Source organism: Pseudorasbora parva, chromosome 8 (genome assembly GCF_024679245.1).
Source record: "Pseudorasbora parva isolate DD20220531a chromosome 8, ASM2467924v1, whole genome shotgun sequence".
Taxonomy (NCBI): domain Eukaryota; kingdom Metazoa; phylum Chordata; class Actinopteri; order Cypriniformes; family Gobionidae; genus Pseudorasbora; species Pseudorasbora parva.
In genome coordinates this window covers 4,522,203-4,537,106 of record NC_090179.1, presented here as the reverse complement: position 1 = coordinate 4,537,106, position 14,904 = coordinate 4,522,203, and the positions used below count along the sequence as shown (strand labels likewise).

At 42.3% G+C, this 14,904-nt stretch overlaps 1 protein-coding gene and 1 long non-coding RNA gene across 4 annotated transcripts in view; one reads left to right on the top strand and one right to left on the bottom strand.

Annotated features, from left to right (window-relative positions):
* LOC137084050 (uncharacterized) overlaps positions 1–14,904 on the top strand; it is a 648,504-nt gene that overhangs the window by 200,469 nt on the left and 433,131 nt on the right. The window lies entirely within an intron of this gene.
* cep295 (centrosomal protein 295) overlaps positions 1,223–14,904 on the bottom strand; it is a 64,378-nt gene continuing 50,696 nt past the window's right edge. For 2 of the 3 annotated variants that reach the window (XM_067449972.1, XM_067449971.1), the window contains exons 22-31: positions 14,073–14,173; positions 12,380–12,713; positions 11,464–11,568; positions 7,889–8,325; positions 5,540–5,668; positions 5,395–5,458; positions 5,141–5,308; positions 4,967–5,057; positions 2,492–2,591; positions 1,223–1,358 (exon numbers count right to left, since the gene is read on the bottom strand). In XM_067449972.1, the coding sequence (XP_067306073.1) occupies positions 1,320–1,358; positions 2,492–2,591; positions 4,967–5,057; positions 5,141–5,308; positions 5,395–5,458; positions 5,540–5,668; positions 7,889–8,325; positions 11,464–11,568; positions 12,380–12,713; positions 14,073–14,173 (1,568 nt within the window). In that variant the 3' untranslated portion in view covers positions 1,223–1,319. The remainder of the gene's footprint in view (positions 1,359–2,491; positions 2,592–4,966; positions 5,058–5,140; positions 5,309–5,394; positions 5,459–5,539; positions 5,669–7,888; positions 8,326–11,463; positions 11,569–12,379; positions 12,714–14,072; positions 14,174–14,904) is intronic. The other variant, XM_067449973.1, reaches the window with a different exon arrangement.

Below are 14,904 nucleotides of genomic sequence, written 5' to 3'. Positions count from 1 at the left end.
TTACTACGGTATTATTATTTTTTAATAATGCAGGGTAAAATACGGGAGATTTAAGGGAAAATACGAATACGGGAGGACGGCGGGAAAGAAGTGTAAAATACGGGACTTTCCTGGCCAAAACGGGATACTTGACAGGTATGCCTTCCAGATCTGGAGCAGGCGCCAGCTTGCCCAGAACAACAAGTCCACCCATCGCTTAGGGTGCCCATTGAACACCATTCCGATCTGGAGCATAGAATATTGCGCACATACACAGATACACAGTCTCTCCAAGGTTGGAGCTGATTAAGCTCCAGTTCTAACCAGTTCTTACCAAAACATACTGATAACATGTGCTTTCCTTTAGTGAGAGGGACACACAATAGTACAGGCAATATTCATCTTGAGTCTTTAGTGTTGCAGTAAAAGGAAATATAAAAGGAATAAAACATAATAAATTAAATGAAAGACAAATCCATATTTCATCTCTGGAAGCCGGGCTAAGTGAGCAAACGCTGTTACTGCACTCCTGACATGTTAGGGGTGTGTGATACCTCAAATCCAAACACATGACCTTGTTGCCAGTGTTTAGTGACACATCACACATCTCTAGGCCAGACCCTCAGTCACTCCTCAGAGACCAAATACACACTTTAGAAAACAAGAAACTAAAACTAAATCATAACTGGAAAGAATCATTATAATAATATAGGAGAACTATTAATTAAGGTTTTGATTATGAAGTTAATTAGGATATAAATATATACAGGTATATTGACGCGGCAGTGGATTTCAGAATCCCCCTTCAACGTGCTTGCAGAGATGAAGAAAAAGCGAACCTACTCGTTTCTGAGAAGCAATGCTACAGTCAGTTCTGAAATGTGTGGTCCGTGTCAGAATCGGTTTTTGTTTTGGTCTCTGATAAACATATCGTATGTGCCCTGTTCACTTTTCATAATCAACATAGATTAAATTTTTTTTTAAAATAATTTTAATATTTAAATTTAACCAACAAATGCCCTGGTGGCAGAACAGGTCCGCATTCCCTTCTCATAAGCATGATGGGATATTTCCCTCGCTGATGATTTGTTTAAAAGCTCCCCATTCATTTCACAATGAGCTGTAAATATTTGGGACTGGGACAGTGCATGCGCTCGGGTCATCAGCTGTGGAAACTGACCCCCTACAGACGTCCCGTATCGCTTAAACAATTATACCATCAAAACAAACACACTGACAACTATTATATCAAATTACAGTTTACTTAAAATACACAACATACAGACATATAAAAGTGCTTGAGATGTTAAAATCTGATCTGATGGAGATCTCCACAGACATCATGGCTTCAGTTTGGCCCTCAGTTTCTCCAGCGTCTTCTGCCAAAGATATACAGGTGTGTCAAAAACCTCATCTGGCACACATCTGTTCATTATCAACCCTGAAGGTAATTATATATAAAGATCGTCGTGAGGCAAAGGTGTGAGAGAAACCCAAAATCCGACACCGCAGCTTTGAGCAATTTTCTTGGTTTGGCTGCCGATCCGCGTGTCAAACCTGAGGAGAGACAGTCCTGGGGCCTGCACCATGAAGCCGCTTTAGCTGGATAGCCAGATATGTTTAAGCTTAGTTTGCACCAATCCTGGGTTAAAAAAAATAAATAAAGCTAATAAACTAAACTAACTTCATAACTTTTACTTCCATTGACATTGAAACAGCTGTCTATGTAAGATTTTTCTTTAAGTTGTCCTCTTTTCTTCTTCCGGTGTAAATGTGTTTAAACTCTTCATATTTTTCAATCGTGTAATAAGAAGAGAGAAATTAATCTCAGTTCCACTGATCCGCAGCCTGTGATTGGCTGTTCAAAATCCTGAGTTGATGATCAGCATCATGGGACCAACAAAGCCTGAATAGATTGGTTTGGTTAACTCAAAACTAATCCTGTAACCCTGAGTTTTTTAAGCTACCATCATGGTACAGGCTCCAGGAGTCTGTGAAATTCCCTTCTAGATGACTATGAGAGATGTCCCTGTGCAAAGGTCAATGTAACCCAGGTCTTTCCTTTTGATTTTAATGGCAAATGTGACCCTGGACCACAAAACCAGTCATAAGGGCCAATGTTTTGAAAGTGAGATTTATACATGAATAAATTCGCTCTACGGGTTTGTTAGGATAGGACAATATTTGGCTGAGATACAAAAAATACAAAAATCTGGAATTTGAGGGTGCAAAAAAACCCTAAAATATTGAGAAAATCTTCTAAGTGGCCCAAATGAAGTCCTCAGCAATGCATATTGCTAATAATAATACATTTATGGTAGGACATTTATAAAATATCTTCATGGAACATGATCTTTACTTAATATCCTAATGCTTTTTGGCATAACAGAAAAGTGGGTAATTTTGACCCGTACAGTGTATTGTTGGGTATTGATGAAGTGCTCCAGGGTCACATGAATGTTTTCAGTATTCGGGAGATCATGATCATGTGTTATGAATGCGTCTGTCTCACCCTCTGGAAGTCTCGGGCTTTCTCCCGGTTTTTAGCGTACGATTCCTGGCGGCTCCGGAAGTCCATCTGCTGTTTGACTTCCTCCAGCTGACTGTACAATCTGAAAGACAACAGGAAGTTCAGCTGCAAAAACACTCTGATTGATTTTATAGCCAATATTATTCAGGGCTCCAAATCTAAAGCACTTTTTGTGGATTTTTCTTCAGTGTTAATTCCTATGCAGGTTCAGCTGTCCTCATGTCTGTGTGATGTGAAATGAATTCTGCCTTAATATACTGGATCAAAGACTCTTTCAGATTGACCTCACAAAGTGTTTATGGAAGAACTGGGTTTAAATATAAGAATAATAATAAGGAATCAGTCGTTTGTCAACTGATTACATCAGTACTTCCACAATAGCCATTTAGAGAAGTGACAGAACTTTTGAAATGGCGACCGCGAAACAACAACTCCACCTTGAGATCAAAGCGCCAAAGGGGTTTTGATATGGACTTCCTGCTTGGGGTCACTACCAGTAATTCAAAAATATTAAAATCATGGGAAAAATTTTAATTCTAATTCGTTTTAAAAATCGCCCAGCCCTACATGGATTTAATCATGGATTATTTTTTTATTTATTGTTGAATTAATATGATTATTTAGGTATAAATTGTGCATAACTTGTTTTTTATTAGAAGACAACTGAAAATTTCCACATTGGTGGATGACAAAGTTTGGTCAGCCAGAACTTGGTACAAATTACACTGTTTTCAGGAGATCACCCCAGCTTACACATCTGTAAAGGCACCATCAATGCTGAAAGGTATATCCAAGTTCTAGAAGAACAGATGCTCCCATCCAGAGGTCGTCTCTTTCAGGGAAGACCTTGCATTTTCCAACATGATAATGCCAGACCACATACTGCATCAATTACAGCATCATGGCAGCGTAGAAGAAGGATCCGGGCACTGAAATGGCCAGCCTGCAGTCCAGATCTTTCACCCATAGAAAACATTTGATGCATCATAAAGAGGAAAATACGACAAAGAAGACCTACGACAGTTGAGCATCTAGAAGCCTGTATTAATAATAATAATAAATAATGTGTTCGATTTATATAGCACTTTTCAAGGCACTCAAAGCGCTTTACATTGAAGGGGGGAATCTCCTCAACCACCACCAATGTGCAGCATCCACCTGGATGATGCGACGGCAGCCATATTGCGCCAAAACGCTCACCACACACACACCAGCTGATTGGTGGAGAGGAGACCGAGTGATGAAGCCAATCAGGTTATGGGGATTATTAGGAGGCCATGATGGACAGGGGCCAATGGGCAAATTTGGCCAGGATGCCAAAGAATGGAAGTATTAGACACGAATGGGACACCATTCCTATTCCTAAACTTGAGCAACTTGTCTCCTCAGTTCCCAGACGTATGCAGACTGTTATAAAAAGAAGAGGGGATGCTACAACGGTGGTAAAAATGACCTTGTCAAGATGATGTGATTTGAGATGATTTGATGTTTAAAATCAACTTATTTTTCCCTTAAAATGAAATTTTTCTCAAGTTTAAACATTTGATGTCATCTATGTTGTATTCTGAATCTGCAAAGCAAAAGCCCTGCAAAGAGTGATGCGCTTGTCCGAGGGCATCTCAGGGTCAGCTCTCCCGTCTCTGCAGGACATCTACATCAAACGATGCAGAGGTAGAGCTACAAAAATCATCAAGGACATTAATCATCCGGCCAACCCCCACTTCACCCGGCTGCCTTCTGGTAAGCGCTTCCGTAGCCTGATGGCCAAAACTGAGAGACTCAGGAGGAGTTTCTTCCCACAGGCCATCAGACTCCTGAACGCTGTCACTTAACTACATGTGACTTCACCTCACTTCAGTATTAACAAACTCACATACTGATATTGCACTGCACTTTATTCTTGTGTACATGTAACTACTCATTATAATGCTGTTTGCACATTACACTCCTGCACTTCTGTTATCCACAGATTTATTTTTATAGTCTCCAGTTTACTTTATCTCACTTATTTTATTCCACATCTCTTATTTCTTTTACTTGATTTATTCATAATTCTACATATGTATGTATATAGCACCTTATCCTATTTCTATTTTATAATTTATTGTGCTTTTTTTGTTAATTGTTATTTGCTGTCCATGGAGCGGACCTGTTTACATTTCACTGCCGGTCGTATTCTGTATAACTGTGTATGTGACAAATAAAACTCTTGAACTTGAATCTGGAATTGGGTTTGTATTATTGTGGAATTAATATGATTAAATGTCTAAAGTGTGTATAACTTGCTTTTTATCAGAAGCCAAATGAAAATTTCCACATTGGTGGATGATAACGTTTGGTCAGCCAGAACCTGCTCTAAAGGAGACCGCCCCATTTTCTCAGTGCTGAACTAGTGGCCAAGCATGCGAGCAGTAACGTGTGTTGTCTAATGTGGAGCAGAGGCTTCAGTCTCCGCACCTCTCCGTGCGCCGGTGCATCTCCGCCTCTTCCACACGTCTCTGAGCGGCGGTGCTGATCCGGACCTCACAAACACTCTTCAGTCGGTCCGCTGCCAATGAAAGCATTAGGAGTTCAGACACAATCAACACTCAGTGGTTTTATCAGCCTGTGCTGCGGTGGGAAGCGTGTTACCCGTGTCTGATTTGAGGGCTGAGTGTCCTGCAGCTCTGGACACACGTTGCTCCAGCTGAGGTGCTGCTCGTTTGACTTTGATCTGTGCGGCCCGGAGCGCCGACCTCTGAGCCAGACCGTCCCTCCTCCGCCGCTGAGCAGGAGAGCACTGAAACTCCAGCAGCATCACTGCAACACACACACACACACGCACACACACGCTACAAACACAGCCACATCGTCAGGAGGAGTTCACATTCAGCGGGTTCACTAACCAGCATGAGGGAGCGATGGCTCGGGCTTCTCTGATTGGCTGTCATCCTCCACCGGTGCTTTGCTCTAAAAGAGACAGGAAGTGTTAGGTTTGATGCTTGAGAAGTGAAGCGTATGCAGGAGCTCATCCTGTACCTGCGCTCTCACCTCAGACTGGGCTTCCTGTGGCTCCCTGCCCGAGTCTTCAGAGAGCTCAGGATCCTGTAGAGTGGACTCCGGCAGGCTGATGAAGGAGATGGTGGACTCCTCCAGAATGCCCTTCACGTCACCCGCCGCCTGACAAGAGCAAGAGCAGTTTACGGACATGGCCATCCGAATGTACAAATTATATATCATTCGAAAGCTTAGGAACTCGAGATTAATCCTGTGAAAACCGTTTTGAAATCGGACCTTGTGTTACCATAGAAACAGTGCTCTAAATTCTTGTAGCGGGCTCCTCCCCTATAGTGGGCGTCATCATGTTTCATTTATTTTTTTCATTTATTTAACTACTTTATAATAAAAACCTTTTCTAATCTTGACGCATATCATCGGAAAGGTCTGAGTCTCACGGTTCTATATCTGCCAACTGTTTTGTGATATTTGGACAAAAATATATACATTTGATACAGGAGATTGCATTAAAAAAAAAAAAAAAAAAAATCGATGAATTTCAATGACGCCCGGTGGCTATGTGTGGTACAGCGCCTAAAGATCTCATGGGAACTTCAATTTTTGTGATATCAACTTCAAATTTGGAACACAAAGTGACTAGACATATGGCTTTGATTTGATAGTAATTTCAGAGTACAAGTCATTTTGTAACATATTTTTATATAAAATAAATATATCAGGGTATATACAGCATTGCTTAAGTTAAATTTACTACTTTGTAATACCTTTTTTACTACCTTCAGAATATTTTTTAAAACCATCACGACACTGAATTGAAGTGTTAATCAGCGACCTTTCTATTATTTACACCGATTTTGACATTTATAACATACAAAAAAGAATAGATTATAATCGACACCAGGAGGAAATCTGTCATAAGTTATCATTCAGACACAGTAAAATACATCTCAACATTCACAAAGGTTGGTGAAGGAGAAGCATTACTGCACACACATCTGATTTACATTAATAATTGGTAATTCAGCAATTAAATTATTTAGTGTTTTTTTTCCAACAACAAAACCTGAGACAAATATTACATTTCTATAACTGTGATAAGTTGTTGAATTTAGCAAAATACTAAAAACTAGTCAAGCGATTAAAAACTTTAACTAGTTTAATCACACTTTTTCTGTGATTAATCGCAATAAAAAAATAAATGTTTTTGTACGTTTTTAATATATTTTTTAATATAATAATTTCACAGTTAATCAAGTTAATGTAGAAACAACATAAAGACAGTCTATTTTAAACAATTGTTTAAATGGCATCTTTTTATGAATGAAGGCCAGTATTACTGATATTAATACAGCTAGTGATTTATTTATTGTTTTAAATTTAAAACAGTTTTTAATTTAAGTAAACTTAAAACAATGCTAACATAAACCCATAATAAATGTCATGTTTACTCCTGCCCTTCCTGTCTTAACAGTTAGGAAATATACAGAAATGTAATAAAGTTATCAAAGTTATATGCAGTCTGCACTGCATAAACTATAAATTAAACAGTTAATCGTTATTAAAGCTACAAAAGTTATTTAGTCAAGAGCAGCGAGTCATTTTCTCTGTTCCCTTTGTTCTTTAACTTTACTGACAGGAAGCTTTATTGGCTGCTGTCCCTTTAAGAGCAGACACACACGCGGATCTCACCGTCTATGGATCGCGCCTCATTCTCTCACAACTCGTTTTGTTCATTTTAGACTTTATATAAATCATTTAAGATTGCTCTTATGAGGACAGTCGTGTAAGATATGCCTTGATAAAACGTAAGCCAGCCCCTTCTGTTGAGCGCGCAGTGCTCTGATGCCGAACGGCCGCTGAATATGACGTCAGCATCAAACATTCGCCGAGACGGAGACCAAAGATCTTTGATTATGTGCCCAGATATGCTAAAGCCCATATTTAAACAACGAACGAACGCAGATAGAGTTTCAATCAGAATAGGACACCTGATAGTATGAAAAAATAATACTTCTGAGACCACATTTAACACTTTTAATGGCCTTAAATTTGACAATTTGGATTTATCACCTTTTAATACTTTTTAAAACCCCGCGGACACCCTGTATATAGTACAGTATATCTGATTTACAGTAAATTTAAACTTCCATAACTTTGTTATACTTTTGTTTTTTGAAGTGATTTCACTTGAGCAATACTCTGCTGACTGTCTTCTTTAGAATAATAATACGTCTATATTCCAAAGCATTCTTTAATTACAACCATTTAAGTTTAGATAGTGAATTTTAATGTAATTTTCAAAAAGGGGGTGACAGTTAACAGGTTAAAGGGGATGTCGTGCGTAAACTAGTGGCTGATCATGGAGGTGGTTTTGTACTCTACCGTAGCTCTCTCCAGAAGTTCGCTCAGTGTGTTGTCTCCCACAGCGGACTGGCTCTGTGGCGTCGCTGACCTCACTTCCTGTGAGGGAAGCTGGGCTGCGGATGTACCTTCCAGTAAGCAGGTGTTGAGAGGGGAGCGTGGCATGTGGCTGACGTCCATGAGAGCGGCCATTACATCGGTCTCACAGAGGGCCTCGTGGCTCAGAGAGAGCCGCTCCATGGACATCTGCAGGTCTGCGCGAGGCTCAATCAGTGTGTCTGCGCGCAGCTGCTGCGGGGACTGGAAAGATTGGGCTGAGGACTCCAGCCAATCAGAGGTCTCGTCGACACTGCCACACCTTTCTGCTTCCAGCGGGACGCAGAGCGCCGTCGAACAGGCCACGCTCTCATTGTGTGTGACATCAGAGGGCAGAGGAAGAAACCAATCGGGGGCGTCGTCTACGGCACAGAAAACAATATCAGCACAGCACCACTGAACACTAGAACAATATCTGTGAATGAAGACAAACAGCTCCAGCAAGGCAGCGGTACAGCATGGTCAGGTGATGGGAACCATTCAGTATCACGATATTCAAGCCACGATACAATATTATTGCGAATGGCAGCGAGTATTTTATTTTCACTTTAGATTTATTGCCAATTCGGGGTGACAGCTGCTTAAAATGGTGGGTTCGTTGTTATTCTTAATGAAAAACAACAAAAAAACAGTACAAAGACAAACTCCCTTAAATAGGAACTTTTACTTTTCGCGTTAAGATCAAATCTTCCACCGTTATCTTGTCAGTCGGCTCCTCACTCTGGAGATGAATGAGATCTGACTCCTGCTTTATTAACGTTATTAACATTACTGTAGTGAAGCAGAGCAGGACCGAGTGTTGAGGAGCTGAGCACGGCCGCTGGAGCGATTGGTTATTAACGTTACTGTAGTGAAGCAGAGCAGGGCCGAGTGTTGAGGAGCTGAGCACGGCCGCTGGAGCGATTGGTTATTAACATTACTGTAGTGTGAAGCAGAGCAGGACCGAGTGTTGAGGAGCTGAGCACGGCTGCTGGAGCGATTGGTTATTAACGTTACTGTAGTGTGAAGCAGAGCAGGACCGAGTGTTGAGGAGCTGAGCACGGCCGCTGGAGCGATTGGTTATTAACGTTACTGTAGTGAAGCAGAGCAGGACCGAGTGTTGAGGAGCTGAGCACGGCCGCTGGAGCGATTGGTTATTAACGTTACTGTAGTGTGAAGCAGAGCAGGACCGAGTGTTGAGGAGCTGAGCACGGCCGCTGGAGCGATTGGTTATTAACGTTACTGTAGTGTGAAGCAGAGCAGGACCGAGTGTTGAGGAGCTGAGCACGGCCGCTGGAGCGATTGGTTATTAACGTTACTGTAGTGAAGCAGAGCAGGACCGAGTGTTGAGGAGCTGAGCACGGCCGCTGGAGCGATTGGTTATTAACGTTACTGTAGTGAAGCAGAGCAGGACCGAGTGTTGAGGAGCTGAGCACGGCTGCTGGAGCGATTGGTTATTAACGTTACTGTAGTGAAGCAGAGCAGGACCGAGTGTTGAGGAGCTGAGCACGGCTGCTGGAGCGATTGGTTATTAACGTTACTGTAGTGAAGCAGAGCAGGACCGAGTGTTGAGGAGCTGAGCACGGCCACTGGAGCGATTGGTTATTAACGTTACTGTAGTGAAGCAGAGCAGGACCGAGTGTTGAGGAGCTGAGCACGGCCGCTGGAGCGATTGGTTATTAACGTTACTGTAGTGTGAAGCAGAGCAGGACCGAGTGTTGTGGAGCTGAGCACGGCTGCTGGAGCGATTGGTTATTAACGTTACTGTAGTGTGAAGCAGAGCAGGACCGAGTGTTGAGGAGCTGAGCACGGCCGCTGGAGCGATTGGTTATTAACGTTACTGTAGTGAAGCAGAGCAGGACCGAGTGTTGTGGAGCTGAGCACGGCTGCTGGAGTGATTGGTTATTAACGTTACTGTAGTGAAGCAGAGCAGGACCGAGTGTTGTGGAGCTGAGCACGGCTGCTGGAGCGATTGGTTATTAACGTTACTGTAGTGAAGCAGAGCAGGACCGAGTGTTGAGGAGCTGAGCACGGCCGCTGGAGCGATTGGTTATTAACGTTACTGTAGTGTAAAGCAGAGCAGGACCGAGTGTTGAGGAGCTGAGCACGGCCGCTGGAGCGATTGGTTATTAACGTTACTGTAGTGAAGCAGAGCAGGACCGAGTGTTGAGGAGCTGAGCACGGCTGCTGGAGCGATTGGTTATTAACGTTACTGTAGTGAAGCAGAGCAGGACCGAGTGTTGAGGAGCTGAGCACGGCCGCTGGAGCGATTGGTTATTAACGTTACTGTAGTGTAAAGCAGAGCAGGACCGAGTGTTGTGGAGCTGAGCACGGCCGCTGGAGCGATTGGTTATTAACGTTACTGTAGTGTAAAGCAGAGCAGGACCGAGTGTTGAGGAGCTGAGCACGGCTGCTGGAGCGATTGGTTATTTACGTTACTGTAGTAAAGCAGAGCAGGACCGAGTGTTGAGGAGCTGAGCACGGCCACTGGAGCGATTGGTTATTAACGTTACTGTAGTGTAAAGCAGAGCAGGGCCGAGTGTTGAGGAGCTGAGCACGGCTGCTGGAGCGATTGGTTATTAAAGTTACTGTAGTGAAGCAGAGCAGGACCGAGTGTTGAGGAGCTGAGCACGGCCGCTGGAGCGATTGGTTATTAACGTTACTGTAGTGTGAAGCAGAGCAGGACCGAGTGTTGTGGAGCTGAGCACGGCCGCTGGAGCGATTGGTTATTAACGTTACTGTAGTGTGAAGCAGAGCAGGACCGAGTGTTGAGGAGCTGAGCACGGCTGCTGGAGCGATTGGTTATTAACGTTACTGTAGTAAAGCAGAGCAGGACCGAGTGTTGAGGAGCTGAGCACGGCCACTGGAGCGATTGGTTATTAACGTTACTGTAGTGTGAAGCAGAGCAGGACCGAGTGTTGAGGAGCTGAGCACGGCCAATGGAGCGATTGGTTATTAACGTTACTGTAGTGTGAAGCAGAGCAGGACCGAGTGTTGAGGAGCTGAGCACGGCCGCTGGAGCGATTGGTTATTAACGTTACTGTAGTGAAGCAGAGCAGGACCGAGTGTTGAAGAGCTGAGCACGGCCGCTGGAGCGATTGTTATACAAACACACGCCTCGCGAATACCGGGACTTTTACTATGACAGGACACATTCACCAGCGCTATTTCCGCTTTTCAGGTCACGAGTATGAGGTAACACAGCTCTGTTTATCATATTAGATACATATGGGTGTGTAATGCAAATATGATGTCATTGACAGGCGACTACCTCAGACGTCCCGGCTCATTGGTTAAATCAGCAATTTCCTCACAATTTACATATAGTTGTTAACATTTGGGATATTGTAAGTACTCAACTGAACAAAATATTTAACACAGGCTTAGTAGTTTTTGGATATTTTACTGCGAGATACTTCATAGTGCACCTTTAACAGCAGCAGCCGGAGTACTTGAGGAATATCTTCACAGGGCTGCCTTGCAGGAACTGTTGTGAGTGCTTTTCTTTCATTTTAATTTACCGTGTGGGGCATCAGTAAGAGCACTCCTGTCCTCGTCTGAGAGCTGTAAGGCAGGCGACAGCAACCCCCTGACCTCAGCAGACCGGACTGGACTGGGGCGCAGAGCTGAAGCAACACAACGACAGTCAGAGCAATGAAACACCGGCAGGGACTAGAGATGCTCATATTGACCGTTTAACCATTAACCGATAGTAAGAATTTTGACCGATTAATACTATCAGTTAAACAGTCTAAAGGTTTTTTTTTTTTACGCTTTTGTTTGTTTGTTTGCTGCATGGTTAAATAAAAAAAGAAAGCTGTATTTGTTAACTTACGGAGCGCGTCGACACACGCAACCACACGTAGACACAATGGGAAAAGATGCCGCCTACTGTGTGGGACCGTTTCGACAGAAGTTACGTGCAAAATATGCTCCGCGGTATTAAAATCCAGCAGTAGTACAAGCTTCTGACTGGCGGAAAACTAATGGTCTTCCCGAGGCTGGCCGCTCTAGCGAGGCGTCTCTGTATTCCCCGGCGTCAGTGCCATCTGAAGATTTGTCTAATGCTTTTCCTAGTGTGGTTTTGGTAAAGTTTACTAAAGTAAACATTGTCACGTTCTTCTCGACGCTGTTGGTTTATAGAACAATTTAGGTGCAATTATAGGTGCGTGAAAATGTGATAATGTGAATCCAGGTTCTGTTGTTGAGCTGTTCTGTATGTTCTGCTGTTTGCACAGTAAAATAAACATGTGAAGAAAGTTTTTTTAACGGGTCACAAGACACTCGTCAACTGTATTTTTATAATGCCAATTCAATATTATAATCTTACCCGTTAACGGTTAATAATCGATTAATGAGCATCGGTTGTCAGTGGGGAAAAATAACCGAAAAAAAGTATCCCTAGCAGGGACACGCACCGAAGCCTCTCACCATTACCTGTGCTCTGAGTCTCTCCCTGCGGTGCATCGGCGAGAGCACCGCTCTGATCAAACACCTGAGAGGAACCCATATCTGACGCTCTGCCAATCAGAACAGACTGGGACCCGTCCATCCGCTCACGGGACGCCCACTGGTCTGGCAGCTCAGCGCTGCGATGTGAGTTTGAGTAGTCTAAGGCGTTCCTCACGGACTGCAGTGAGGCGTTAGTAGAGTGGCTGGAATCAGAAGCCCTGTCCTGGGCCGAGGATGACTGGCGAGAGGGTTCAGAGGGTCTGATGGACAGCTGAGCAGACAGGCGCTCCAGGATTCGGCTCACAGCCTCGCTCCAGCCCTGAAACCATCACACCAACACATTAGCACAGTCAACTTCCTGGCACACACAGTCACACATTTTTTTCATATTTGCCATCTAAAAATGTGTCACACACAGAACCCTTGCACAGAGTCCAATGCGTATTAAATTATTCTGTTGCGAGTCTTTTTAGTGATTAGGGTGATGGGTTTAACGAAGGTTCTTGAGTAAAAATCGGGAAATAGTGATTGAAATGGATGTTATGAACGAGTTTGAGAAAGAACTGAATAAGAGGTGAGGTGATTAAGATTTATTATACAAATAAAATGAATTAATTAGGTCTTATTTAATTCTATAAACTATAATACTGATCTGCCAACATTGTCGCTATATGATAAATTAAAATAAGCTGATAACATCACTGTTTACTCCAGAACGACTGTACAGCCAAATCTAATTTTGTTGCAGTATTGTCCTGTTTGACACTGAAGCTGCTTTGACACAATCGTGATTGTAAAAGCGCGATATAAATAAAGTTGATTGAGTGATTGATATTTGACCATTTTATTTTTAATTCTCTTTCCAACTGTTTTAATTATCCTTGTTTTTAATTTTTAATTCTTACACATGGCATTGTTATTTCTCATGCAAATGTTATCACTATTTAAATTAATTTCTATGTGAAGCACTTTGAATTACCATTGGGTATGAAATGTGCTATACAAATAAACTCGCCTTGCCTTGAGACAGACAGTGAGGATGATTTTGGATGGACCCAATATTTCTTCTTACTCTTTTTAAGAAGAGATTGCACAGCGAGGAAGGAGAGTTCCAGCTGCAGGATTATCCCGAGTGATTTAATAATAATAATAATAATAATAAATTTAATTTATATAGCGCCTCTCCCAAGCTCAAGGACGCTTCACAATAACAGCTTAAACATAAACGGACAAGCGGACATTTGCCCAGTCCAAGTAATTGAATGATTGCAGTTGCAAATCGCACTACATTTATAATACAACATGAAAGACATAAGTAACAAATTAATTACAGAAGGCATGGTGGGCAATTAGAGTCGAGATGAAACAGATTATAGATAGTGAGTTAACCTATTGATTGTGTTTTGTCAAGTTAACAATTTCATGACTGATAATACTGACTAAACAAATGTGTTTTGAGTTTACTTTTTAAAGTGTACTTCAGGATGTCAATGGCTCAGTTTGATGCTTTGCTAGCTTTAGTGCTTTGTGCTGCTTGACGAAGTGGATCAGCTTGCTACGGATGCGATATTCGGAGGCAGTGTGTAAATGTGATTGAAGTTTTCGCACGACACCACGTTTTGTCAGACTCAAGGACTTTCAGGAGACTCGAAAATGACAAGCAATGCTTGCATGGCACCTGTGCTCGACTGCTCTGATCATCTCCCACTACATTTCTGGAGGAAGAGGAGGAAGAAGAGGAGTCAATGTCTGGATTGGGCTGAAGCGGCAGGAAAGAACCTAAAAAAACACAAACAATTGTTGATTACAGACCTGCAAACTCACAAGTAATGAAAAAGGTAAAGTCAATTGTTGTAGGGGGGTCTGGGTGCATTTTCCACGTGAGAAAACTTTGATTTTAATATGTAAACGAAGAATTCTGGTGCACTGACGAGAAAAAAAGGGAAAATTAGAGAGTAAAAATCCTGGATCCTGGTTTTGATCAGGACTGAGGTTGATTAATAGATTTATGCAAAAAAAAAAACACAAGTGTGTAATGGATGTTTTTATCCTGAACATAAAGAAAGGGTGGTGAATTGGCCCACAGTGTTTGGTTAAAGTTTTCAAAGTATTTTCCCAAAATGTGTCAAAATGAAATGTCACCAAAAATCTTTCCTTTTGCTGAAACTAATTTGTGGCCAAATTAAGATTTAAAAGCACCCCAGAGTGGACGAAAACGTCCCTAACATAACAAGGGTTAACCATGATAAGGGCTTTTCAAGGGCAGGTTTTCTGTCGGTCGGTCAAACGGAACGAGTCAATTAACAGAATTCACATTAGAATATGATTTGTGCTTGACTGGGTCAAAATTAAAACTATATGGTGTGTGTGTAGCTGTTGCTCCTCTCAGCAATGTGAAAAACAACACGTATTCAGATTTGTGAATGGATTATATACAGAAGAGTGCTGTTTATGTTCACTGGAGCATCAGCATGAGCCGCACAAAGAACCTCTCGTTCGCTCACTCGGCT